Raw genomic sequence first — 27,371 nt, 5'->3', positions numbered from 1 at the left:
CTATCAATGATGTTCGTATTGTGGAGTAACTACAATGTTGTTGATCCATCCTCAGTTTTCTCATATCACACCCACTAAACTCTGTAACTGTTTTAAAGTCCCCATTGGCCTCATGAAATCCCTGAGTGGTTTTCTTCCTCTCCAGCAACTGAATTAGGAAGGACTCCTGTATCTTTGTAGTGACTGGGTGTATTGATACATCATCCAAAGTGTAACTAATAACTTCACCATGCTCAAAGGGATATTCAATGTGTGCTTTTTTTTTTACTCATTGATTTTTTAACTCACCAATAGGTGCCCTTCTTTGTGAGGAATTGGGGAAACCTCCCTGGTCTTTGTGGTTGAATCTGTGTTTAAAATTCACTGCTTGAAAGAGGGACTTTACAAATAATTGTATGTGTGGGGTACAGAGATGAGGTAGTCATACAAAAATCATGTTAAACACTATTATTGCACACAGAATGAGTCCATGCAAGCTAATTTTTACTCCTAAACTTATTTAGTATTGCCATAACAAAGTGGTTGAATAACTCAAGACATTTCATTTAATATTTGCTTAAATTTGAAAAATTTCGAAAAACACTCTTCCACTTTTGACATTATGGGGTATTGTGTGTAGGCCAGTGACAAAACAATCTTAATTTAATCAATTTTAAGTTCAGGCTGTAACACAACAAAATGTACTTTCTGAATGTACTGTATAGACAGTAAATCTCAAGGACTGCTATCGACCTAACATTAAAGTAAGCTGATACATGCCACTGGTAATTTTTGCAAGGATGGGTGAATATATTTTGGGATATTCTCCGGACAAACGAAAGCAGGAGAGGAGGCGGAGATGGGTCAGATAGCAGCTGGAAATACACAGACCTAAATAAAGCCAGTCAGAGGTATTTGTGTGAGTGCACATGGCTCCATAGCTAATCTGTTTGAATCAACGCTCAGGCCCTGGTTGTGAAGCATGCTGTGAAGCCAGTATAGCTGCCTGTGTATGTGTGTGTGTGTGTGTGTGTGTGTGTGTGTGTGTGTGTGTGTGTTTGTGTGTGTGTGTGTGTGTGTAGGTGTCTAGACTTTCCTGCAGTCAGTTTGGCATGCATGGAAGGGTAGGCCAGGGGCACGAGGTAGAGTAGTATGCTAAGCCATATAACCAGGGTGACTTTCATATCTGTTCCAAGATGGAAATTACCTGAAATTAAATTCAGTTAATTTTTAGAAAAATAATGAGCAATAAAATATTATAACAATTAATTCACCTCAAATTTGATCCCATGCATTGATTGGAACGGATGGAATTGACTTCCCGTCTTTTTCAGTCATTAGATATTATTGAATATTGTAGCTCAATAATTCATCCATTCTGTGGAGTATTACAATCTGGATGCCCTTTCTAAACCTGCTCTTCTCATCTATCCCCTGCTCCCTTTGTATCTGTCCATCCTCCCTCCCTCCCTCCCTCCCTCCCTCCCTCCCTCCCTCCCTCCCTCCCTCCCTCCCTCCCTCCCTCCCTCCCTCCCTCCCTTTCCCTCTCCACCTACCTCTCCCACTCTCTCCCTCTCCCTCTCTCTCCCTCTCCCCCTCCCACCCTCTCCCTCTCCCTCTCCCTCTCCCTCTCCCACCCTCTCCCTCTCCCTCTCCACCTCCCTCTCCCACCCTCTCCCTCTCCCTCTCCACCTCCCTCTCCCACCCTCTCCCTCTCCCTCTCCCACCCTCTCCCTCTCCCACCCTCTCCCTCTCCCTCTCCCTCCCTCTCCCTCTCCCCCTCCCTCTCCCTCTCCCTCTCCCTCTCCCCTACTTCTCTCCAGGTGCGTCTGAGGTTCAAGGAGATCCAGCACAGCAAAGAGAAGCTGACGTCTCACGTGACACGCGAGGAGTTCCAGGAGGCCTTCTGTGAACTCTGCACGCGTCCAGATGTCTATTTCCTATTGGTCCAGCTCTCTAAGGATCGCGAGTGTCTGGACGCCCAGGACCTTCGTCTCTTTCTGGAGACGGAGCAGGGCCTGTCCCTGGCCACAGCTGAGGGCTGTTTGGAGCTGGTCCTACGCTTTGAGCCCTCCAGACCAGGCCGAGAGAGAGGCTTGCTGGGGCTTGACGGCTTCGCCCGTTACCTGCAGTCTCCAGAGTGCCAGCTGTTTGACGTGGAGCACCAGGGAGTGTGTCAGGATATGGGCCTGCCCCTGTCCCACTACTACATCAGTACTTCCTATCGGTCCTATCTCCTGGATGACCAGGTCCATGGGAGGGCTGATCTAGGGGGTTTGACCAGGGCTCTGCAGGCCGGGTGTCGTTGCCTGGAGCTGGGGGTGACAGACGGCCCAGAGGGGGAGCCTCTCCTGGGGGTAGACTATGGTCCTGATGCCCACCGCCACCACCACCATCACCACCACGCCCCTGTCACCATCCGCAGTGCTCTGGAGGTGGTGAATAAGTACGCCTTCCTGACCTCGCCCTACCCGCTTCTGCTCTACCTGTGCCAGCGCTGTTCCCCCTCCCAGCAGCGTACCTTGGCCCAGCACCTGAGGAAGGTGTTCTCTACACGTCTCTACACCCCTGAGGCCCTGCCGGTCAGCCCGGTGGGGCGAGCCACCACCCTGCCCTCCCCTGAGCAGCTGAAGGGCCGGGTGCTGCTGGTGGGGAAGAAGCTACCCCCTGAAGAGGAGGGATCCGAGGGAGAGGTATCAGAGGAGGATGAGGAGATAGGGGGAGGCGGACCCTTGGCTGGCCGGCGAATGACCATCCCCGGAGAGGAGGAACTGGGTGTGGTTTTAGTGGTACCCCCGCCCCCTCAGCCCAGGAGACTCCGCCTCCAACGCGAGCTCTCAGATCTGGTGAGCGTGGCAAGAACTGGAAGCCGTAGCTTCTACAACCACCGAGAAATAAGGAAACAAGGACAGCAGCACTCCCCACCCAGCACCCCCTCAACACCGGGCACGCCCTTACTCCCTGATTCGGCCTATTGGACTCTGTGCTCCCTGGGGGAAGGAGAAGCGGGCCGGCTGGCCAGTGAGAGCCCAGAGGACCTAGTAGGCTTCACCAAGCGTACCCTGACCCGTGTCCGGCCCAGCTCCGTCCGCCTGGACTCCTCCAACCCCAACCCCCAGGGGTACTGGAAGGGCGGGGTCCAGCTGGTGGCCCTCAACCAGCAGACCCCCGGGGCCATGCTGGACCTCCACAGGGGACGCTTCATCCAGAACGGGGGCTGTGGCTTCGTGCTGCGCCCGGGGGTCATGAGAGACGAGGTTTCCTACTTCAGTGCCGTGACCCAGGGGTGTGTGCCCGGCGTGCCACCTCAGACCCTCAGGGTGAAGGTGATCAGCGCTCACAACCTGCCCAAGCCGCAGGGAGCTGGGGCCAAAGGAGAGGTTATAGATCCCTACGTGGTTCTGGAGCTACATGGGGTACCAGCGGACTGCGCTGAGCAACGGACCCGGACCGCAGCACAGAACCAGGATGGCCCACTGTTTGATGAGACCTTTGAGTTTCAGGTAAGAGTTCAGTCATTTATTCTTATCTTATATTTCACCTTTATTTAACCAGGTAGGCCAGTTGAGAACAAGTTCTCATTTACAACTCTGACCTGGCCAAGAAAAAAGCAGTGCGACAAAAACAACAACACAGAGTTTCACATGGGATTAACATGTGTAACCTACAGATACATGTGAAAGTACAGCACGGTTCATCAACATAACCTCAGACTAAGAGCACGGTCGCCCCACAAGCTGAGTGTTCATACACGTAAACATCTAATGGCATAACAGGAGGGAAAAACTCGCTGAAAGGACATCATTACAATCAGAAACTGAGAGTCATTCCAACCAGTTTTACTTTCTAAGTCTAGACAGAATATGGTCTATGTTTGTCCCTGTACAGATAATAATGAAGAAAAACATCAGTTTCATAAGGATACTCAACAATAAGAACTATTTGTATAGAGTCTTTCCAGCTCCCAAGGACAGTTAACTACAGTATTCATTCCCATAGCGACAGACAGAGCCATTGTGATTCCCCTGAGCCGTTGTGGAAGATTTAGTTATGACGACAGATGGCCAGGGCTTATAAAACATGATGTGAAACATGGGAATGGAGAGGGAACAGTTGGATAGTTGCCTTGGTGCTGTTGACCAGTGGTGTGGCGTGCTAGGCTAGTTGGTAGTGCAGAGTATAACAATACTTCTTTCCACTGTCTCATGTTAGGAGAATTACAGTCTCAAATGAACATACTGAACCAAAGACTGAAAAGAAAACATTAACTACAATGTTTCGTATATATTTTTTTACAAGTAAGAAAGAAACTAAAGCCAGTGGTTGAGCTCTGTTTTGCTCATTAGTCCTGTGGCCTGTAACCTAAGGCTTGGTGGGGGACTAGAGGGTAATGTGGCGTGACTCCACACACACAAACACACACCCACACAGTTATGTCTTACTGTACTTGTGAGGACTTTTTGGGAACCAACAATTGATTCCCATTCAAAATCATATTTCCCCTAACCCTAACCATAACCCCTAACCCTTAACTCCTAACCCTCACCATTAACCCTTAATCCTAATTCTAACCTTAACCCAAACCCTATAAACCTAACCCCTAAACCTAAAATTAATCTGACAATGTACGGGTAGATACAGTGCCTTCGGAAAGTATTCAGACCCCTTGACTTTTTCCACATTTTGTTACGTTAAAGCCTTATTCTAAAATTGATTAAATTGTTTTTTCCCCCGTCATCAATCTACACACAATACCACATAATGACAAAGCAATATCATTTTTTTTAGTGTTTGTAATTTATTCAAAACAAAAAACTGAAATATCACATTCACATAAGTATTCAGACCCTTTACTCAGTACTTTGTTGAAGAACCTTTGGCAGTGATTACAGCATTAAGTCTTCTTGGGTATGACGTTACAAGCTTGGCGCACCTGTATTTGGGGAGTTTCTCCCCTTCTTCTCTGCAGATCCTCTCAAGCTCAGTCAGGTTGAATGGGGAGTGTTGCTGCACGGCTATTTTCAGGTCTCTCCAGAGATGTTCGATAGGGTTCAAGTCTGGGCTCTGGCTGGGCCACTCAAGGACATTCAGAGACTTGTCCCGAAGCCACTGCTGTGTTGTCTTGGCTGTGTGCTTAGGGTTGTTGTCCTGTTGGAAGGTGAACTTTCGCCCCAGTCTGAGGTCCTGAGCGCTTGGTTTTTGCTCTGACATGCACTGTCAACTGTGGGACCTTAGGTGTGTGTGTGTCCCTTCCCAAATCATGTCCAATCAATTGACTTTACCTCAAGTGGACTCCAATCAAGTTGAAGAAACATCTCAAGGATGATCAATGGAAACAGGATGCACCTGAGCTCAATTTCGAGTCTCATAGCAAAGGGGCTGAATATTTATTTTCTATTTTTAAATTCAAAAAGCCTGTTTTCACTTTCTCATTATTGGGTATTGTGTGTAGATTGCTGAGGGAAACTAGGCAGAGACACATGGGGCCCTTTTTGGAAACACATAGCGTCCATTTTGGGATGAGGCTGAGATAGAGAGAGTCGTCTCTGTTGCTGTTCAGACTGACCTCTTCATTCATGAAGCATGATGCCCCATTTCCCACCCCTTGTCCACACTCCACCACAGCAGACAGTCATGATAGGATGCAGGCTACGTGTGTGTGCGTGCATGTGTGTGTGCTTGCATGTGTGTGTGCTTGCATGTGTGTGTGCTTGCATGTGTGTTTGCTTGCATGTGTGTGTGCTTGCATGTGTGTGTGCGTGCGTGTATGTATGTGTATGAATGTCTGTGTGCTTGTTTGTGTGTGTGTGTAGCAGTGATGGAGGGTTCTATCTACCTGAGTGGACTTAGTTATAAGTAAGAGTAGAGCCTAAAGTTCACATACACCCCTCTCTCTCTCTCTCTCTCTCTCTCTCTTTCTTTCTCTCTCTCTCTCTTTTTCTTTCTCTCACACACAATTCTCTCTCTCTCACACACAATTTTCTCTCTCTCTCTCTCTCTCTCTCTCTCTCTCTCTCTCTCTCTCTCTCTCTCACACACACACACACAATTCACCCTCTTTCTCTCTCTGTCTCTCACACACAGTTCACCCTCTGGGTCTCTCTCCGTCACCCACTCAGAGCCTTCGCTGCCTAAACTTCTGTCTGTGCTCACTTCAACTGACATGTTCTCTAGTTCTTCATCCATTAACTGCAGCCCTGTTAGACGGATAGTGCTCTATGCTAAAACATTAAAATCTAGACTAGCACAGACTCAGGGGTCTCTGAGTGCAAACCTTCACCCTGTCTATAATCTACAATCTCCCCCCCGGTCTAGAATCCATTTCCTCTCTTCAACAGTACTGTTTATAGGTAGTCAACATGTGGGCAGTACCATGTGGGGGATGGAGGGAGGAGCATGTTCACAACATACTGCACACAGTCTTAAACTCAAAGACTCAAGTACAGGAAATAACAGACATATTAAAATGAAACCAATGTGAAAGAATTCAGTCATGCACACACATCTGGAAGAAGACTCACAGACTGGGGTTGAGCTGGCAAGTAAGCATTTGATTGTACTGGTACATTACGCTGTATCATGTACTTGGATTTTATCTCAAAATGATATTCATGTCAAAGAATACACTCATACACACACATTCTAATACACGCACACTCATACACACACATTCTAATACACGCACACTCATACACACACATTCTAATACACGCACACTCATACAGCCGTCCTCGGGAATTAATGCCTTTAGCTGGTTCAGATTGTTTGCTTCCTGTCACTAAGAGCCTGAAGACCTAATATGGTTATAACTCACAGCACAGGAAGGAACACGCACGCACGCGCACACACACACACACACACACACACACACACACACACACACACACACACACACACACACACACACACACACACACACACACACACACACACACACACACCATAGTGGGCTAGGTGTATGTATAAGCACAGTGTGGGTTGAGATGGATAGTCTCCACCCTCCTCTCTACCCTCTGGCCTTTCTACCAAACACATTCATCATACTGGAAGGCTAGAAACCAATGGATGGCCACTGTGTGTGTTTCTACAGGTATCTTCTCACTATCTTCATCTGCCCAGCTTGAGTTTGTGTGTGTTTGTAAGCCTACGTGTGTGTGTGTGTGTGTGTGTGTGTGTGTGTGTGTGTGTGTGTGTGTGTGTGTGTGTGTGTGTGTGTGTGTGTGTGTGTGTGTGTGTGTGTGTGTGTGTGTGTGTGTGTGTGTGTGTGTGTGTGTGGGTATCCACCCAACTCACGTCCTGACCAACTAAAACAAAGAAATAACACAAGAACTAGGGTCAGAACGTGACAAACAAACTATAGTTTTGGCAAGTCTGTTAGGACATCTACTTTGTGCATGACATAAGTCATTTTTCCAACAATTGTTTACAGACAGATTATTTCACTTATAATTCACTGTATCACAATTCCAGTGGGTCAGAAGTTTACATACACTAGGTTGACTATACCTTTAAACAGCTCGTACTTTGGTATGTTCACAGAAGATGAACGTACTTTGGTGCGAAAGGTGCAAATCAATCCCAGAACAACAGCAAAGGACCTTGTGAAGATGCTGGAGGAAACAGGTACAAAAGTATCTATATCCACAGTAAAACGAGTCCTATATTGACATAACCTGAAAGGCTGCTCAGCAAGGAAGAAGCCACTGCTCTAAAACCACTATAAAATAGCCAGACTACGGTTTGCAACTGCACATGGGGACAAAGATCGTACTTTTTGAAGAAATGTCCTCTGGTCTGATGAAACAAAAATAGAACTCTTCGGCCATAATGACCATCGTTATGTTTGGTGGAAAAAGGGGGAGGCTTGCAAGCCGAAGAACACCATCCCAACCATGAAGCATGGGGGTGGCAGCATCATGTTGTGGGGGTGCTTTGCTGCAGGAGGGACTGGTGCACTTCACAAAATAGATGGCATCACGAGGGAGGAAAATTATGTGGATATATTGAAGCAACATCTCAAGACATCAGTCAGGAAGTTAAAGCTTGGTCGCAAATGGGTCTTCCAAATGGACAATGACCCCAAGCATACTTCCAAAGTTGTGGCAAAATGGCTTAAGGACAACAAAGTCAAGGTATTGGAGTGACCATCACAAAGCCTTGACCTCAATCCTATAAGACATTTGTGGGCCGAACTGAAAAAGTGTGTGCGATTAAGGAAGCCTACTAACCTGATTCAGTTACACCAGCTCTGTCAGGAGGAATGGGCCAAAATTCATCCAACTTATTGTGGGAAGCTTGGCTACCCAAAACATTTGACCCAAGTTGAACAATTTAAAGTCAATACTACCAAATACTAATTGAGTGTATGTAAACTTCTGACCCACTGGGAATGTGATGAAAGAAATAAAAGCTGAAATAAATCTCTACTATTATTCTGACATTTCACAGATCTTAACTAAGATAGGGAATTTTTACTAGGATTAAATGTCAGGAATTGTGAAACAGAGTTTAAATGTATTTGGCTAAGGTGTATGTAAACTTCCGACGTCAACTGTATATTTGTGTCTATGTGTGATACTTTTGTGTGTCATGGACAATATTATTATAATATTATGTGCCCTGTGTATATTATATGATTGTACGTCCACCACTATGATTAAATGTTAATGTCTCAGTATGATAATATCTGTTTATAAACATCTTGACTCACCAGAGTTGTTCCAGAGCTGTTCTCCATGACTCACCTAACCTTGTTAAATAAAGGTTAGATAAATTATGCAGGTTTTCATTTTATTCTCACAATCTATGTCGGGTTATCTTGGTGATGCTGTTAGATCCTATTGGAACGTTAGAGGAGAAGCACAACTTTTGTTAGTTAAAACCGTCTTATTATTGTTTTAAAACATTTTATTTAATTAAAACTGATATTGTTATTTCTAGTTGAAATCATTGTCCTTTACACAAAAGTTTTTTTCCAGAATGAACTAAAGGGAGATGACTAGAAAACCAATAAAGCATATCAGGGAGTATGTTTACACGCACAATAACAATCCGATTTAAGTTAAACTGATTATGGCAGTAGGCTGAGTATGGCAATAGTCATGTTAACACCTTACTCTGCTTTCCTTAATCAGCGTAAGGTCAAAATTGAAGTAAGCGTACACTGATTAAAGCACCTGGTTTTCTAACCAATCTTTAGAATGATTAGGACCTGTAAAACAGCTTAATCAGAGCTCCAGCGGTATATTTGATCTGCGCATGTGCCAGCATCAGAAGCGCAAGTGAAGTGAGTTCGGAAATACTGAAAGTATGCATGGAAATAGTTTTCATATACAAAACTTTATATGTCCAAACTCAGAATCAAATAGGCTTCGCAAAAATAACATGGTTGCTGTGGTAGAATGTTTATTTTGATTGCTGATTTTCTACATTTATTTAAGTCCCATTAGGTAGCCTGATTTCAGATGTGTCCATGTAAACAGGATTAGCAGGGAAATCGTTTGTTCACACAAAGCATGTAAATGTTTTAAACAGACTATAATATTAATCTGATTATCCGCAATAATCGTATTATTGTGTGAAGTAACCATACTCAGTGTTCTAAAACAAGCAAGAGTTGTGTCTGTGTACAACATTCGGTAACATTCCTGTGATTTTGTCTGTCACTGCACCTTGGCTCATGATTGGTTGTTGTCTGTCCTTCCCAGGTGAACATGCCAGAGTTGGCGCTCCTCCGCTTCGTGGTATTGGACGACGACTACATTGGAGACGACTTCATTGGCCAGTACAGCGTGGCCTTCGAGTGCCTTCAGCCGGGCTACCGTAACGTGCCCCTGATGGGTCTGGAGGGAGACCCCTTGCCCCACGCTAGCCTGTTCGTCCATGTAGCCGTGACCAACCGACGAGGGGGGGGCAAGGCCCAGAGGAGGGGTCTGTCTGTGCGGAGAGGGGTGTGGCGGGGGCGAGAGTACGTGACCCTACGGAACACGGGTATTAAAGCTCTGGATGATACGTTCCGTCCCGCTAACACCCATCTCAGAGAGGCCACAGACCTGCGGGAGGACGCACAGGTGAGAGGAGGGTCAGGAGTTAGAGGTCAGAGAGTGATTGGAGGGTGTTACTCATACCTGGGTGTTTCTCACGCACTTGGTGTTACTTTTTTCAAATTTAATTACATTTTTATTAACAACAAATCAATACAGAGAGTACACGAGGGAACACAAGTATATATAGATTATATACAGTGGACAATTGAGCTAGGGGCGGGTCTAGGGGGTACAATATCACATTAGACAAGGACCTTAAGGGACATACATACGCTTATAATTCTAACAGCTTTTTTGTTAGTATGTTTTCCTTAAACCTTTTCATATAGTGGTTGGCAGGATAATATTTATGAATAATTTTAAAGGAAACTTCCTTAATTTTGTTAACAAGTAGGTATGTGTGTGGCAACATCCAACAGATATTATCAATAAATCCATTCCACTAAGGCATGACATAAGGTATAGATACAACATCCTGCTGAAACAAGGTTCGTATCGCTCTGTTGTTGAATGGACCAAAAGAGAAACAAATCTTTCCTACTGATGAGTCAACAGGGTCAACAGAAGGTAGGCTCTGAGGGTCAGGACTTGACACGTTCCTGAATAACAGAGCAACACCTGAGGGAATGGCATCTAAAACAATTGCAAAATCTTTAGGTGTTACAGGGACCTTGTAAAGTGATAAGAATTCTTTATAACTGAGTAAAAGACCCTCTGCATTTACCAGTTGGCTCACCAATAGGATATTATCTGGGAACAAATATTCTAAAAACTAAGAAGTATTTGTATACAATATATCCCGATTATTCCATATATAATATCTGTGTGGAGAAAAAATGTATTTATAAATTAAGGACCATGACAAGAAAACCTGCCGATGAAAAGGAGAAAGTTTCACTGGAACTTTGTCAATATTATAATTGCAAAACAACATGAAGTTAAGGTCACCAAAAGTAGAGAAGACATGATGAGGAAGAACATTCCAGATAGAAGTGGGGCTTCTTAGGATTGTTTTATCCAATTGATCTTAAAAGTATTATTTAAGGTAGTAAAGTCCTGAAAATTCAACCCATCATTCTAATAAGTGTTCATTACAACAGTTTTCCTAATGTAATGGGTACGGTTTCTCCAAAGAAAGTTGAAAAGCATCTTGTCTATCTCCTTGCTTATTTTACTGTCAAGATATAAAGATAGAGCACCATATGTTAGTCTAGAGATACCTTCAGCCTTGGTTATAAGGACTCTACCTTTTAAAGATAAGTCCCTCTCTAGCCATTGATTTAGCTTCTTCTGGGTTTTTTTAATAAGAGGGTTAAAATGTAGTAAGCCTCTAGACTTCTGATCCTTTGTAATGGTTATGCCTAAATATGTAAGTTCTTCTATTACTGGAATACCATAATATGAAGGTGTCACATGATCTTTGACAGCTATGCGTTCACATTTATTAATGTTAAGATATAGACCAGACGCTTTGGAAAAGGATTGTATCACATTGATCGATATGGGAATTTGGTTAGCGTCTTTCAGAAAAAGTGTAGTATCATCAGCCAGCTGGCTTATAATAATTTCTTTACCAGGTACCTTGTACAGGACTATTATTTAAAGAATTTGCATGAAGTTTGGTGATTAATAAAAACAGGTACGGAGAGATAGGACAACCTTGCCTAATTCCCCTCTTTAACTCAAATCTAGCTGAGGTGCCATATTTCAATTTGATAGAGCTGTTACCATTTGCATAGAGAGTCTTAATAGCCTTACAGAACAAAATCCCCAAAGCCAAGTCTCTCAAGGGAGTGGAAGAGGAACTGATGCTCTACTGTGTCAAATGCTTTATAAAAATCTGAAAATAATATGAAGCTATCTTCAGTTATTAGGTCTGAGTAGTCAAGTATGTCTAATACTAGTCTGACATTGTTAGAAATATGTCTGTTCCTCATGAAGCCAGACTGTGTTTCATCAATGATTGCATCCAGGACTTATTTAATTATTTTTGCAAGTAAGGCTAAGGCTAATTTCTTATAGTCATTATTAAGAAGACAAATTGGACACCAGTTATCGATGAGCAGCACTTCTTTTTTAGACTTAGGTATCAGTGTTATTAACCCCTGACTCATTGTAGGAGGGAGAACATTGTTTTTAATACTCTCTAAAAAGACTTCAAATAGGAAGGGAGCTACTTGTTCAGAAAATAATTTGTAAAATTCTGATGTAATTCCATCAACACCTGGTGATTTATTGTTCTTTAGATGCTTGATAGACTCTATAATCTCTTCAACTTTGATGGGTTCATCACACTGTTTAGATTCTATATCACTGATAGAGTGAACATTATTCAGTGAGTTAAAAAACATATCTGTGGATTCCTGACAGTACGTAGAGCTATACAATTTTCTGTAAAAATTGCTACAGTATTTAGCGATTCACTTTTGGTCATCTGTAATAACACCATCAATGTTTAATTTATGGATAGTGTTATTTTTAGAGTGAAATGTCTCAAGTCTAAAGAAATAGGATGAATTCTGTTCTCCCTCAATCCATTTTCCCTAGATCTAATAAAGGCTCCTTCTGCTTTTAATCTATATATATTATCCAGTTTATTTTGTAACTCAATTAGTTCCATCTTCTCCTCCCCAGAGAGGCTGGCTGGGGACCTCTGAGAAAGGGAAGTTATCTTAAAGATCACCTTTTCCTCCTCAGCTCTTCTGGTCTTAGCAAGATTACTACCGTATTTTCTAAAGTATTTGGACACCTCAATTTTAAAGAGCTCCCAGTTCTTGCAATAAGATTTTTCTTCACAAGCCCTTTCCCAAAAGTGTGAGAGCAGATCTTTAACCTCAAATTTAACTATATCATTATTTAATAATGAGATATTTAGCTTCCAGTAGGATGCTCTACCAAGGTTAGTATCAGGGGTAAATATTTTGATATCTATGTAAATGGGCCTATGGTCTGTGAGGGGAGTAGTACAAATATTTGTAGTAACACACTCACTATCAATGCATTTGGATATAAGCCAAAAATATATTCTGGATTGTCTGGAACCTGTTTTGTTACTCCAAGTGAATGATCTGTCGGCCGGAAACCTCTCTCTCCATATATCAGTAAGATCAAACTTTTCCATAAAAAGTATTAAACCCAAATTCTGATTGGTTGGCCTACCTGGGGGCCATCTATCAGTTGAATTATCTATAGTAATGTTAATGTCCCCTCCTATCAATAATAATGAATTGGGAAATGTAGATAACCAATGAAGTATACTGTATGTTTCTATAGATTAAAGCAACTCATCATTCTCATGTTTGGTGTTGTACCCGTAGAGGTTTACAGTAATGAGTGTAATGACATTGTAACTGATCACAAGACAAATAAAGTGACCAAGGGGGTCACATTCCGAGTGTAGAATATTACCACCAAAGGTTTTTTCATTGACACCAGCGGAGCATTCAGATCCATGGGAAAGCCAAATATCGTTGCCCCATTGCGACCTCCAGAAGTTGGCATTAGCCGAAATTGAGTGAGACTCTTGAAAAAAGCAAAAATCTGTTCTAAATTGTTTAGCAAATAAAAATAAGGCCTTGCGCTTCACATTGTTTCGTAACCACCTAGCATTAAGAGAAACTATAGACAAAACGTAGGAGCAGTGAACCTAAACGATAAGGAACCAAGATCTGCACCATTTAAGTCAATTTAAAGTGAAAATAGCTTATTCCATAAACTTTGAGCTAGACGTTATCTGGCTTTGAAATTCAACTCAACTGAAAATGATGTTCAAGACCAAACCAAGGGTTCTGGTAAGAGAGACTAAAAACCATCTTTAGTGTAATCAGGAACTATTCTGAGAAATAAAATACAAAATAATAATTTAAATAAAAAGGTACCTACTATTTTAAGTGCATATGACAACTGATCATAAAAAAATGGAATAAAAAATGTTTTACATTCACGTTCCTAAGACCTTTTTCACTTGGAAATAAGTATTAATAACTAAATAGAACAATAACCGTGTAAAGTCAGAGCAGACATGTGTGCCCTTTAAAACAGTATGTTAGTTACTGTATAAATAAATACAGCTTTCAATCTTCTTCGTAAGTTTGTAAACAAAATAGGTCTTCTGGTCATACAAGAACAAACTAATAAATTGAAATACCTGAGTATTCCGAAAAATAGTCCGTTGTTAGATAAACAGCATAAGGAAAATTAGAATACCATGGCTGAAACCATCAATCTGTTCCTTCTGGTGAGATTCTAGGGAGGAATATGGATTTCTGAACCGTTGATGAAGCCTCGTCCCTCATTTCGTGCTATCTTGATCATTGGCCACAACTTGTTCCTTCTTTCTATGTCCTCTGGGCTGAGATGCTCGGCGAAACGCATACCATGGCTCTGAAGGAAGGCGTTCTTCCTAGCAGCTTTCCAGACAGCATCCATGTAGAATCTGGCAGCGAAGAGGATGATGATACCCCTCGTTCTTGAATCGTTTTGCTGTTGCTTCTTGCCGAGGCGATGCACAACGTCGATGGTATCACCAACTTTGTTCTTCTCTGCAGGCATAACTTCTTGGCAGATACGGATAGCCTCTCCTCACACATCTTCATTCTCCACCTCTGGCAAGCCGTAGAGTCTCAGGTTCCATCTTCATTCTCCACCTCTGGCAAGCTGTAGAGTCTCAGGTTCCATCTTCATTCTCCACCTCTGGCAAGCCGTAGAGTCTCAGGTTCCATCTTCATTCTCCACCTCTGGCAAGCCGTAGAGTCTCAGGTTCCATCTTCATTCTCCACCTCTGGCAAGCCGTAGAGTCTCAGGTTCCATCTTCATTCTCCACCTCTGGCAAGCTGTAGAGTCTCAGGTTCCATCTTCATTCTCCACCTCTGGCAAGCTGTAGAGTCTCAGGTTCCATCTTCATTCTCCACCTCTGGCAAGCCGTAGAGTCTCAGGTTCCATCTTCATTCTCCACCTCTGGCAAGCCGTAGAGTCTCAGGTTCCATCTTCATTCTCCACCTCTGGCAAGCCGTAGAGTCTCAGGTTCCATCTTCATTCTCCACCTCTGGCAAGCCGTAGAGTCTCAGGTTCCATCTTCATTCTCCACCTCTGGCAAGCCGTAGAGTCTCAGGTTCCATCTTCATTCTCCACCTCTGGCAAGCCGTAGAGTCTCAGGTTCCATCTTCATTCTCCACCTCTGGCAAGCCGTAGAGTCTCAGGTTCCATCTTCATTCTCCACCTCTGGCAAGCTGTAGAGTCTCAGGTTCCATCTTCATTCTCCACCTCTGGCAAGCCGTAGAGTCTCAGGTTCCATCTTCTTGTGTATTGTTCCAGATCAGTGAGACGTCTATGGTAGACATTGTTATTCTTTTCCACCTTTTCCACCCTTTTTTCAACTTTTGCCACTCTAGTTTTCACATCCTTGATTTCACCACATGCAATCTCCACAGTCTTTTTCAAGCCTTCGATAACCATGGTGTTCGCGCCTACCATTTTCTCAATGGCGCCACACCTGGAGTTGATGAGTAAGGAGAGGGTAGCCACGATGTCAGAGTTCATGTTGGGTTTTTTGGAGGGTGGAGGTTTGCACGGAGTAACCGGTAAAGAGGGGAACTCGTCATCTTCAACAGCATTCGAAAGCATGATATTATCCATAGGCCAAGCATAGTTATGGCAGTTGTCTATAAGCACGTTTCTCTCTTGCTGATTAGCAATAGAACGGCTAACTTCTTCCTTTCTTTTTTTGTCTTGACTTTGCCTGGACATGCCGAAATAAATGATCCAATTATCATTCCAGTCACAGGAAAGGTCTTATATCCTGAACAAATAAAAACAGTAATAGTAATGACTGTAAACAATCTTTCTGAGGTTTGGTACGGAGCTCGGTAAAAAAGGGTCTGTTCAAGCCGCCATCTTGGCACCTCTTCCTCACACACTTGCTGTGTTGCGAAGAAGTTACTCTTCTCCATGTAGTATGGACTTGCTCACGTTCCCTTATGGATTTACCACTTGTCTGTTCCTTTTAAAGCCATGCAGAGAAAAGCAATATTTCAGAACTGAGGTCAATTGAAAAATATCAGACAGTGTTGTAATGTACTGTATACATAAGCCAAGATAACCAAATATATTTAAAGCCCCCATGCAGTCTTTTTAGTACAATTTTTACATCACTGTATGTTTAATAAATCACTGTGTGTGTTTATTTCATGAAAATAACTCCAAAAGTATTTTTTGAGCATTTATTTCCCTGAGCCTCCTTTTGAAATGCTCAGTCTGATCGTGTGGGTGTATCCATACACATTCAAATATATTTACATACACAGCCCTGATTGGCGGATAGGATCGTCTAGAGCAGGGATGCTTAAACTTTTGGTTTTGGTCGGCCAAAACATATTCTGAAGGGTTTACATTATTTATTTAGAAATATAGGTCAACAATAGCTTTGTATGGTCTTGAAACAATAGCTTTTTTTTTTAAGTAATCATGAAATTACACTTCAAACATTAATCAAATCATAGCCATACTACTTGACACCTATGATTACCAGTATTACATATGTATTTCAAATTTGACCATTGTAGCATAGAAACTGCAACCAAGTTTCTATATTCATAAGGCTTATAACATGAATATGTGCAGGGACCCTTCTTGCATTTTGGTTGCCCCCCCCCCCACCTCATGGGCAAAACATTTTAGTGGCCCCCCTCTTAGCAGAGGAGAGAAAAATGGGCAGCTATAAAACTAATTTCATGCTATTCTACTCATTTTGCCATGAGATGGAGAGGCAATTTAGCAGTTTTAATGCTAATTTCCTGCAATTCTACACATTTTGCCATGACTTATGTCATGTTAATACGATATCTGAGTGAGAGTGACTAACAAAATCAATGGGGGCCACCTGGAGGTCACGGCCCCTGGGCACGGGCCTTGAGTGCCTGGTCAGTAATTCGGCCATGATTACTATAAGGTTTAGATAGCTGGCTAGATGACTGTAACTTAACAGTCAACAGTAAGTTGAGACCCTGACTGACTTCCTGTCACAATCATCGTAATAACATTCGGACCAAAGCGCAGCGTGAAATCGGTTCAACATTTTTATTTCAAGTGAACCGCACAAAAAACAATAAACAAACGAAACGTGACGTTCCGGAGTGCTCACTGGCAACAACACAAAAACAAGATCCCACAAAACACAGTGGGGAAATGGCTGCCTAAATATGATCCCCAATCAGAGACAACGATAAACAGCTGCCTCTGATTGGGAACCATACCAGGCCAACATAGAAATAAACACACTAGGTCACCCAACCTAGTCACATCCCGACCTAACCAAACTAGAGAATAAAAAGGCTCTCTATGGTCAGGGCGTGACACTTCCTAAAAATATATATATATCTTTAGGGGGCCCCTAGTGGTCCTGACGGGCCAAACGTCGCCCAAGGGCCCCAGTTTTGTCGGCCCTGCTCTAGAGCCTACCCCGCTTCCCCCTTTAATGTAAGAGGATACATGTGCAAATAAAATATGGCTGGTTCATTGGTCAGAATAATCCGATTGTGATGTCATGATCTGGGCCAAAAACCATCCCACCTGAACAGGCTGAATTTCCAGCCATTATTTTCAAACAGCTCTTACACAAAAAGCTAAATATTGAAAATTAACAAATACATTTGAATACATTTTCCTGCCTGAACAGATAGTGGCAATGTGCTGTTGTGTTATGTTTAGCCAGTGTTGAAATATGGTCTGTTATGCAGGAGTTTTGGAGGAGTGTGATTTGGGCTAGAATAGATTGCATGACTGCGCTGAAATAAGACACTACCTGTGAGTTCCCTGTGGGGTGACGTGAACTTTGTGAGAGGGACAGAGAGAGAGAGGGAGTGAGAGTAATGAAAGAGAGGGGAGAGAGGTGGATAGAGAGAAAGAAGGAAGGAGAGAGGGAGTAGGTTGAGGAGGATTACACGTTAGTCTATAAATAACAGAGGAGAGAGAGAAGGCATAGACCTGGTTACAGGACGGACCAGCTTATCTCCACATATACACACACTCTCTCTCTGTCTCTCTCTGTCTGTCTCTCTCTGTCTCTCTCTCTCTCTCTCTCTCTCTCTCTCTCTCTCTCTCTCTGTCTCTCTCTCTGCCATGTGTCCAGCTGTATTCTCATCTGCCACAGTCTGTTATTATTCATAATTTGTCTCCCTGCCCGCCCACACACACACACACACACACACACACACACACATACACACAAAGCCCCCTGCCCCCCTCACACCCAACCCATTCTGTCCTCAGGAGGGCTATGCTATGGTAATCACCAATGTGACTGCTGGTCCAGTTGCGGTGCTGCCAGGTGGAAAATGGCCTCAGTGTTTTGGCAGTGTCTCTGATCTCAGTGGAGACCTCTGACAGATCCCAGTACATTCCCTCCCTCCCAAACACATTAGCTAGTACAGCAGATGTCTAGCATGGATGCTTTAATGTCTATTCTCCTCCGTGACCCTAGCACAGGTTTTAGGGGTTCAGTTCAAGTAATAAGGGGTTCACCCAAGTGCCTTACTTGATTTAGATTGACCTGAACCTGACCAGAGATTTCCCTGACGTACTCACAGACAATAGGAGAAGGACATGTTCTGTTTTAATCTGTGCTTGACATTCTAGGTGTGAGTTTAAGCCTCATCTGACGTTGTGATTTCATCAGGGTCAGATGTTTTTCAGGTCACGTGGACCTGACCATAATATACCTATAAAACACTGCATCTCTCTCTCTTTCACTCTCTCTCTCTCTTTCACTCTCTCTCTCTCTTTCACTCTCTCTCTCTCTTTCACTCTCTCTCTCTTTCACTCTCTCTCTCTTTCACTCTCTCTCTCTCTCTCTCTCTCTCTCTCTCTTTCACTCTCTCTCTCTCTCTCTCTCTCTCTCTCTCTCTCTCTCTTTCACTCTCTCTCTCTTTCTCTCTCTCTCTCTCTTTCACTCTCTCTCTCTCTTTCACTCTCTCTCTCTCTCTCTCTCTCTCTCTCTCTCTCTCTCTCTATCTCTCTTTCACTCTCTCTCTCTCTTTCACTCTCTCTCTCTCTTTCACTCTCTCTCTCTCTTTCACTCTCTCTCTCTTTCACTCTCTCTCTCTCTTTCACTCTCTCTCTTTCACTCTCTCTCTTTCACTCTCTCTCTCTCTTTCACTCTCTCTCTCTTTCGCTCTCTCTCTCTTTCACTCTCTCTCTCTCTTTCACTCTCTCTCTCTTTCACTCTCTCTCTCTCTCTTTCACTCTCTCTCTCTCTTTCACTCTCTCTCTCTCTTTCGCTCTGTGTCCTGTTCCATCCAGAGTGCAAGTGTGAGTTTCAAAGAGCAGTGTGGACTCCCCCCGGTGGCAAAGCTGAAGCAGTGCATCCAGAGCCTGGCCACACGGTTGCAGACCCCAGAAGGGCCCCCGGGGGCCAGCATGACCCTGAGGGATGGCTACCCCCACCTGGAGGCCCTGGGCAGCATCACAGAGGTCACGCGCAAACTACTGAATCACTATGATACGGTAGGAGGGAGAGAGAGATATGTATCAATATTATAATATTATGGGAGTACATATATATAGAGAGGAAGAGTAATTAAGACACTTGAAGCTATAGGCATGTGTTCATTCACACACCTTTGTCTTCGGGCATACATGCTTACACAGAAGTGGAGAGAGAGGCACACATGCACAAATACCGTTTTACTCTCCAGCTGTGTTTCTTCCCACTCTGTCTCTGCCAGTATTAAATCAGGATGCCTCTTACCCACCTGCACTCTATCTCTCATTACTCCCCCTCACACACCACAACCAACCAGAGAAACAGAGAGAGGGAGGGTGAAAAGGGAGAGGGACAAAGAGGAAGAGCTATTTCTGTGGCAGCATATTGGTTCAGTGTGCTCTGTGTATGTTAGATGTTTGTCAGCCTCGCTCTCTGTATGCATGCGTATCTAGGGCCAAGCTAGCCCAGCAGGTCAGTGTGACACACAGACAGTTGGCCTGAGACCCAGACTGTAGCCCCTCCAATGTCTACATCACACCCTCAAACCTCCATCACATGTGGCCTTAGTCATCACGCTCTCTTCTTCCCTTCCATCTCTCCCTTTCCCCCATTCCTCCATTCCTCCATCTCATCTAACCCTGAGGTAGTGGACAGCAGGGTCAGAGTTAGAGTCAGGAAGGACATTAGTCTGTAAATAACACAGTGTGCTGCTCTTTCATAAAAACATTTTCAGTTTTTTTCCCATACATTTTTCATTCATTTGTATTATAGAACTTGTCTTTACACCAGTGGAGGCTGCTGAGGGGAGGTCGGCTCATAATAATGGCTGGAATGGAGCGAACGGAATGGCATCAAATGATGTGTTTGATGTATTTGATACCATTCCACTCATTCCGCTCCAGCCATTACCACAAGCCCGTGCTCCCCAATTAAGGCGCCATCAACCTCCCGTACTGTACAGAATATACCTGCCACCATTTAAGGCCAGTATCTATGTGTGTACGTTTCTGTGTGTATGCCAATCTTTATTTCCATTTGTCTATTGGTTGGTCTGTTGATCTGTATCTGTCTGTCTGTCCAGAGGCTCATCCAGTGTCTGTCTTTGTCTCTCTTCCAGATGATCTCGGCCAAGAAGCAGCTGATCGAGAATGCAGACGCTGTGCAGGAGAGGATGGCCCAGGTGCAGAGAGAAGGTGAGAGGAGAGGATGGCCCAGGTGCAGAGAGAAGGTGAGAGGAGAGGATGGCCCAGGTGCAGAGAGAAGGTGAGAGGAGAGGATGGCCCAGGTGCAGAGAGAAGGTGAGAGGATGGCCCAGGTGCAGAGAGAAGGTGAGAGGAGAGGATGGCCCAGGTGCAGAGAGAAGGTGAGAGGAGAGGATGGATGGACAGAGGGAGGGTGGGAAAGGAGGAATATCAAATATTTGTCTGGGAGGAAAGGGGTAAATAATGGCTGGAATGAATATCAAACTAATAACTAACTTTTTAGAGATCAAGTGGTCTACTGAAGTGTGATTGCAGAGCCCCGTCTCGTGATGTTATTTATACTGTACGCCACAGTCCCCAAGAGAGAGAGAGATGAACTGGAAGTGCTATATAGGAGAAATGGAGAGAGGAAAATCAATGGTTTTCATTTACCATACCGATACACATAAACCTAGTCCAGACTTCAGTAAACACAGTGAGCCTATAATTTGCCTTATGAGGAGAGAAATTGCCAGACATACTGGAGCTGGAGAAAGAAAACGAAATACAATGAGATTTAATTGAATTAAGTTTTATGATTGCAGTTTTTCCAACATGGTGACCATGACATTGGTCACTTTACTGCCGCATGGCTCTGCTTCCTGCTTCCTGTTGCCTGTCTTGGCCACAGCTCTAACTATCAGTTGAACTGGATCTCCTGTCCTGTCTTCTCAGGAATGGAGTTCCACGAGGAGCTGCCCAGGCTGGGAGAGAAGGAGGGGCTGAAGGGACACAAGCAGAGTAAAGCCCTGGAGAGTTTCACCTGGAATATTACTGTACTGAAGGTACACACACACACACACACACACACACACACACACACACGTGATACAATAAACATTATTGTCACCAAGGGGGAAATTGTCTTGGAGACAAAATAAAATTGTCTTGGAAACAGTTTTACGCTTTCTCTCTGTCTCTGTCTCTCTCTCTCTCTCTCTGTGTGTGTCTCTATCTCTCTCTCTATGTCTCTCTCTCTCTCTGTATGTGTGTCTCTCTCTCTCTCTCTCGATGTGTGTCTCTCTCTCTGTCTCTCTCTTTATGTGTCTCCCTCTCTCTCTGTGTCTCTCTCTCTCTCTGTGTCTCTCTCTCTCTCTGTGTCTCTCTCTCTCGCTCTGTGTCTCTCTCTCTGTGTGTCTCTCTCTGTGTGTGTGTGTGTGTCTCTCTCTCTCTCTCTATCTCTCTCTCTGTCTCTGTCTCTGTCTCTCTCTCTCTCTCTCTCTCTGTCTCTCTCTCTCTCTCTCTCTCTCTCTCTCTCTCTCTCTCTCTCTCTCGACAGGGTCAGTGTGATCTCCTGCGCAGTGCCAAGGTAGACTCTCTGGATGCTCTGAGACAGTTGGCCCTGGCCTGTGAAGCCTGTGGCCTCACCTCCACGACCTCCTCCTGCACCTCTTTTGGTCCCTCTGATCTCTTCTACACCTCCCACAGCAGGAGGGGCAACTCCCAGGAGAGGAGAGGAAGCACCCAGGAGAGGAGGGTGAATACCCATGGCAACGGACGAATATGACACCCCCAACCTACCAGTGAGAGGGAAGGGGGATAGAGGGATCGAGTGGATGAGATGGTGACAACCCCTCAAATCCCAAACTGTCAGAGAAAGGGAGGGTGGGGAGAGAGAGAGATGGCGAAAGAGAGCAGAGTTGGAAGGGTCTAGAGTAGAGCCCAGAGCCTATACCTTTATCCAGAGTAGTAAGACTAGTGAAGAATCGTTGCAGTAATTTGACGGCTTACTTTGTGTTCATCCGTGGAAATACTTTTGTGCTTATTTAAGTCGGACACTTGAATATAACGCTCCTACAATTTACTTCAATGTTTTTTTCTCCCTAAAAAGGGAGTTGTGATTGTGAAAACACGTTGATCTTAGGTAAGAAACCTTTGCTGTGGAGAGGACGAGTGAAGAGTCTCTGTCCTTCTGAACCCACCTAATTGATCCCTCGGGAGGATGTGATGTCACGCTGTTGATGCCTTGAGGGCCCGTCTCACCATGGATACCACAGGGGGTTGAGTGACAGGTGACCCTCCCAGTGTCCCACCGACACAGCTACTGTTACACCCAGCCCCTCTCTCCTTCCTTACCCCTCTTTATCTCCTTCACCCAGAACCCTCGGTACATGGAGTGTTTTGAATGTCTAGCCTGTCTTGCGTACCCCTCTCATCTTCCCTGAGAGACCCCGCCAGGTATCCTTTCCTGAGAAGATGGGAGGAGGCAGATGTGTTGGTAGTTTTACATGAGATGGCTTAACCCTGCTTCAGGCTACTATGTCCTACCTGAGACCATCCACAGGTGTCAGATGGCTAGGGGCTAACAGTGTCACAGTATCACAACATCACAGTAAGGTCTGGAAGACAACCTGAAGACAACCTGAAATAAGAGGACCTGTTGGGTGTGATTGATTGATTGATTATTTGATTGTGTTTAAAAGGCTTCATTGATTAGTTGGGCAGCAGGTAGCCTAGTGGTTAGAGCGTTAGGGCAGTAACCAAACGGTTGCTTGTTCGAATTGAATTCCTGAGCTGACAAGATGGAAAAAATCTGCTGTTCTGCCCTTGAGCAAGGCAGTTAACCCCCACAACAACTGCTCCCCGGGCGCCGAAGACGTGGATGTCGATTAAGGCAGCCCCTCACACCTTTCTGATTCAGAGGGGTTGGGTTAAATGCAGAAGGCACATTTTGGTTGAATGCATTCAGTTGTGCAACTGACTAGGTATCCCCCTTTCCCCTTTGATTGATAGATGAGTATTACCCTACACAAGGATGTGGTTGGCATGGCTGTGTTGCTATGAGGGAGGGGGCCCTCTCTCTGTGTATTGACTGAAAGTATGTGCTGGGTTTGTCCCAGCTTAAAAACTCACTCAGCAACAGTAAAGGACTCTGACAAAGAACTACAAAAATGGCGCGACTAGATGCTACTACATCCTTGGTGTGCTTATGCTGCTTGTGATGGTCGACTGTGGGACATGGATGCCATTGTTTTTCCAATGTTAGATTTGTGCTATTAAGGTAGGTAAATACGTCGTGTAATTTATATTTTACTGTGTCATAGAACCCTTTCTCTACCAGTGGTGGCTGGTATCACTTTAAATCGGAGGATGGGACCACCAGCCTCCACTGCTCTCTACCTTTCCTACCACCTGTGATCCAAACACAGCAAGAGGCAGAGGCCCCCAACACAACAATACTACACCCAGCACTGAGAGAGCACTATAGGGGCCTGGCATCAAAGAGACACAGACAGTAAAGATAATAGAGGATCTTACAATAAGGGACATTTTCATCACAAGATGAGAATGGGTTGAATGGAAAGTATTCCCCCAGGGCCCCCAGCAGAGCACAGGGTCTTCTGGGGCTCTGAGGTAAACGCACCTACCGTCTGTCATTCTACAGTCTGAACAGCCATTTCAACACACCCAGCAGTAAAGTTGGAGGAACATTTAAATTCGGCATAGAAAGGATAATACCTGACATAGGTTCTTTGATGCATGCAGTGGACAACCCATGTTGACCTGCCTCTCTCCTTCTCTTGGATGGATGGATTCATTATCATCTGTTGCCTCCTTCACCAGCCCACCTTCACACATCTCTCTTAAAGGCGCTGCATGGTCAATCCGACGTCTGCATTGACCATGCAGCGTTGACAGTGATATGGCCTCTGCAGAAGTCAGAGCCAATTTAGGCTTGATCCGAAAATGTGGTTGGAGGCTTCGTATGGAGGGTGTGACGCAATCACATAGCCTCCAGAGGCACGTAGAGGCCAAATCAAGCTCCGTAACGCATCGCCGTGCACCTCTCAAATGTTGTAACAGTGAGGAGGGCTCCGTATACTGTAGCTCCGCATTGACATGATTGATTGATGGTAGGTGAGGACGGGAGGTCCTGCAGAAACACAAACTCACTTCCTTGACAACTTCCTCCACAACAGCTCTGCGCTGCTCGGCGAAGTGCAACAAGTATGAATGACCTAACTCCTGCAAAGGCCATATCAAGGTAAATGCTGCACGGCCAATCAGACGTCGGAATGACAATGCAGCACCTTTCAGGTCATTCATACTTGTTGCACATTGCCGAGCAGCGCAGTGCTGTTGTGGAGGAAGTTGTCAAGGAAGTTTGTGTTTCTGCAGGACCTCCCGTCCTCACCTACCATCAACCAGATATAGATATACGGAGCCCTCCTCACTGTTACAACATTTGACAGGCGCACAGCAATGAGGAAGGTCGCTATACTATAGCTCAATATACTCAACTGGCGTGTTGATGTTTTGTTGCAGTATTGAAAAATAAAAACATGAAATAAATCCTCTAATCCAACGGCACTCTGGTCCAACACCACAGTGCTTTAATTTACTATACTGTAGTTACTCTCTTTAACCCGCGTCTGTCTTAAACCTTAAACCTACCTGCCCTCCACGCTCTATGTGGTGTTTGACTTTACAGTCCTTACAGCGATGTGTTTAGGTTATGTCTTCTTCCCAAATGGCACCCTATTCCCTACATAGTGCACTACTTTAGTAGTGCATTACTTTAGTAGTGCACTATATAGGGAATAGGGTGCCATTTGGTATACACTCTGTATCTATCTGTGTATGCTATCTTCTCTGACCGACCTCTCTGACCGACCCTTCAAACAAATCTTTGTTTCGTTCTGTCTGCGTACGCTCATGTTTTTGTAAAAACAAATATACAAAAAGAAGAGTATTTATTAAAGGTGGTGACGAGTGTGTTTTGAAACCAATGCATATTATATTAAATGGACGTTGCTTTTATTTTGAAAAGCTAGTTTGTTTTCTATCTGATTAACCAAATGTAACAGTTGTACCCTTAAATGACTAAATAAAACTATTTTATTGACCATTTAATCCCCTCGTCTTCTTTCTTGTCTGCCATCTAATCATTATCCAATCATCACACTGGATCTCTCAGAATATGAGCTATAGTGTTTATGAGCCTACAGATGCATTTAGAAGGTATTGGATCTGAGCCTTGATTTTGATGGTCAGTACAAAATGGCGCCGAACGAGATGGCCGTTGTTTTACGATCCCATAAACAATTGTGCTATTGTGTATGTTTTTCGTGTTATTTGTAACTTATTTTGTACATAATGTTTCTGCCACCGTGTCTTAAGACCAAAAAGAGCTTCTTGATATCAGGGCAGCGATTACTCACCCCGTACTGGAGGAATTATTCTTCAACTAGTCGGACAGGAAGGATTTACTCCAGACACACGACAAGGCCCTCATCCCCATCATTCGCAGGAGGAAAAGATGGAGGTATCGTGGACGATGGTCTGGGTGCCTTGTCAGGATCCATCGCCGAGAGGGTAATCTACCTTTACCATCAGTCCTATTAGCCAACGTACAATCAATCAATAATAAAATAGACGAACTACGAGCACGTATATCCTACCAACGGGACATTAAAAACTGTAATATCTTATGTTTCACCGAGTCGTGGCTGAACGACGACATTATTAACACAGCTGGCGGGTTTTAAGCTTTTTCTGCAGGATAGAACAGTGGCCTCTGGTAAGACAAGGGGTGACGGCCTATGCATATTTGTAAACAACAGCTGGTGCACAAAATCTAAGGAAGTCTCGAGGTTTTGCTCACCTGAGGTAAAGTATCTCATGACAAGCTGTAGACAACACTATTTACCAAGAGAGTTTACATCTATATTTTTCGTAGCTGTCTATATACCACCACAGACCGATGCTGGCACTAAGACCGCACACAATGAGCTGTGTACGGCCAAGCAAACAGGAAAACGCTCATCCAGAGGCGGCTGTGGCCGGGGACTTTAATGCAGGGAAACTCAAATCAGTTTTGCCTAATTGCTGTCAGCATGTTAAATGTGCAACCAGAGGGGAAAAACACTCTAGACCACCTTTACTCCACACACAGAGACGCATAGAAAGCTCTCCCTCTCCCTCCATTTGGCAAATCTGACCATAATTCTATCCTACTGATTCCTGCTTACCATCAAAAACTAAAGCAGGAAACACCAGTGACTCGGTCAATAAGAAAGTAGTCAGATGAAGCAGATACTAAGCTACAGGACTGTTTTGCTATCACAGACTGGAATATGTTCTGGGATTCTTCCGATGGCATTGAGGAGTACACCACATCAGTCACTGGCTTCATCAATAAGTGCATAGATGATGTCATCCCCACAGTGACCGTACGTACATACCCCAACCAGAAGCCATGGATTACAAGCAACATCCGCACTGAGCTAAAGGTTAGGGCTGCCGCTTTCAAGGAGTGGGACTCTAACCCGGATGCTTACAAGAAATCCTGCTATGCTCTCCGACAAACCATCAAACAGGCAAAGCATCAATACAGGACTAAGGTTGAATCGTACTACGTCGGCTCTGATGCTCGTTGGATGTGGCAGGGCTTGCAAACTATTACAGACTACAAAGGGAAGCGCCCAGTGACACAAACCTACTAGACGAGCTAAACTACTTCTATGCTCGCGTTGAGGCAAGTAACACTGAAACATGCATGAAAGCACCAGCTGTTTCGGACGACTGTGTGATCATGCTCTCCGTAGCCGATGTGAGTAAGACAGGTCAACATTCACAAGGCCGCAGGGCCAGACGGATTACCAGGACGTGTACTCCGAGCATGCG

At 44.3% G+C, this 27,371-nt stretch overlaps 1 protein-coding gene across 1 annotated transcript in view; it reads left to right on the top strand.

Annotated features, from left to right (window-relative positions):
• The window catches only part of LOC110504309 (inactive phospholipase C-like protein 1), a 123,422-nt gene extending 97,824 nt beyond the window's left edge, over nucleotides 1–25,598 (top strand). Inside the window, exons 5-10 of the mRNA XM_036974642.1 lie at nucleotides 1,803–3,482; nucleotides 9,687–10,049; nucleotides 19,320–19,523; nucleotides 20,621–20,696; nucleotides 21,420–21,529; nucleotides 22,024–25,598. Coding sequence (XP_036830537.1) covers nucleotides 1,803–3,482; nucleotides 9,687–10,049; nucleotides 19,320–19,523; nucleotides 20,621–20,696; nucleotides 21,420–21,529; nucleotides 22,024–22,251 — 2,661 coding nt within the window. The 3' untranslated portion in view covers nucleotides 22,252–25,598. The remainder of the gene's footprint in view (nucleotides 1–1,802; nucleotides 3,483–9,686; nucleotides 10,050–19,319; nucleotides 19,524–20,620; nucleotides 20,697–21,419; nucleotides 21,530–22,023) is intronic.
• The last annotated feature ends 1,773 nt before the right edge of the window (nucleotides 25,599–27,371 follow it).

This window comes from Oncorhynchus mykiss, chromosome 3 (genome assembly GCF_013265735.2).
Source record: "Oncorhynchus mykiss isolate Arlee chromosome 3, USDA_OmykA_1.1, whole genome shotgun sequence".
In the NCBI taxonomy this organism is placed as follows: domain Eukaryota; kingdom Metazoa; phylum Chordata; class Actinopteri; order Salmoniformes; family Salmonidae; genus Oncorhynchus; species Oncorhynchus mykiss.
Note: the sequence above shows the minus strand (reverse complement) of the source record. Positions and strands in the feature narration are given on the sequence as shown.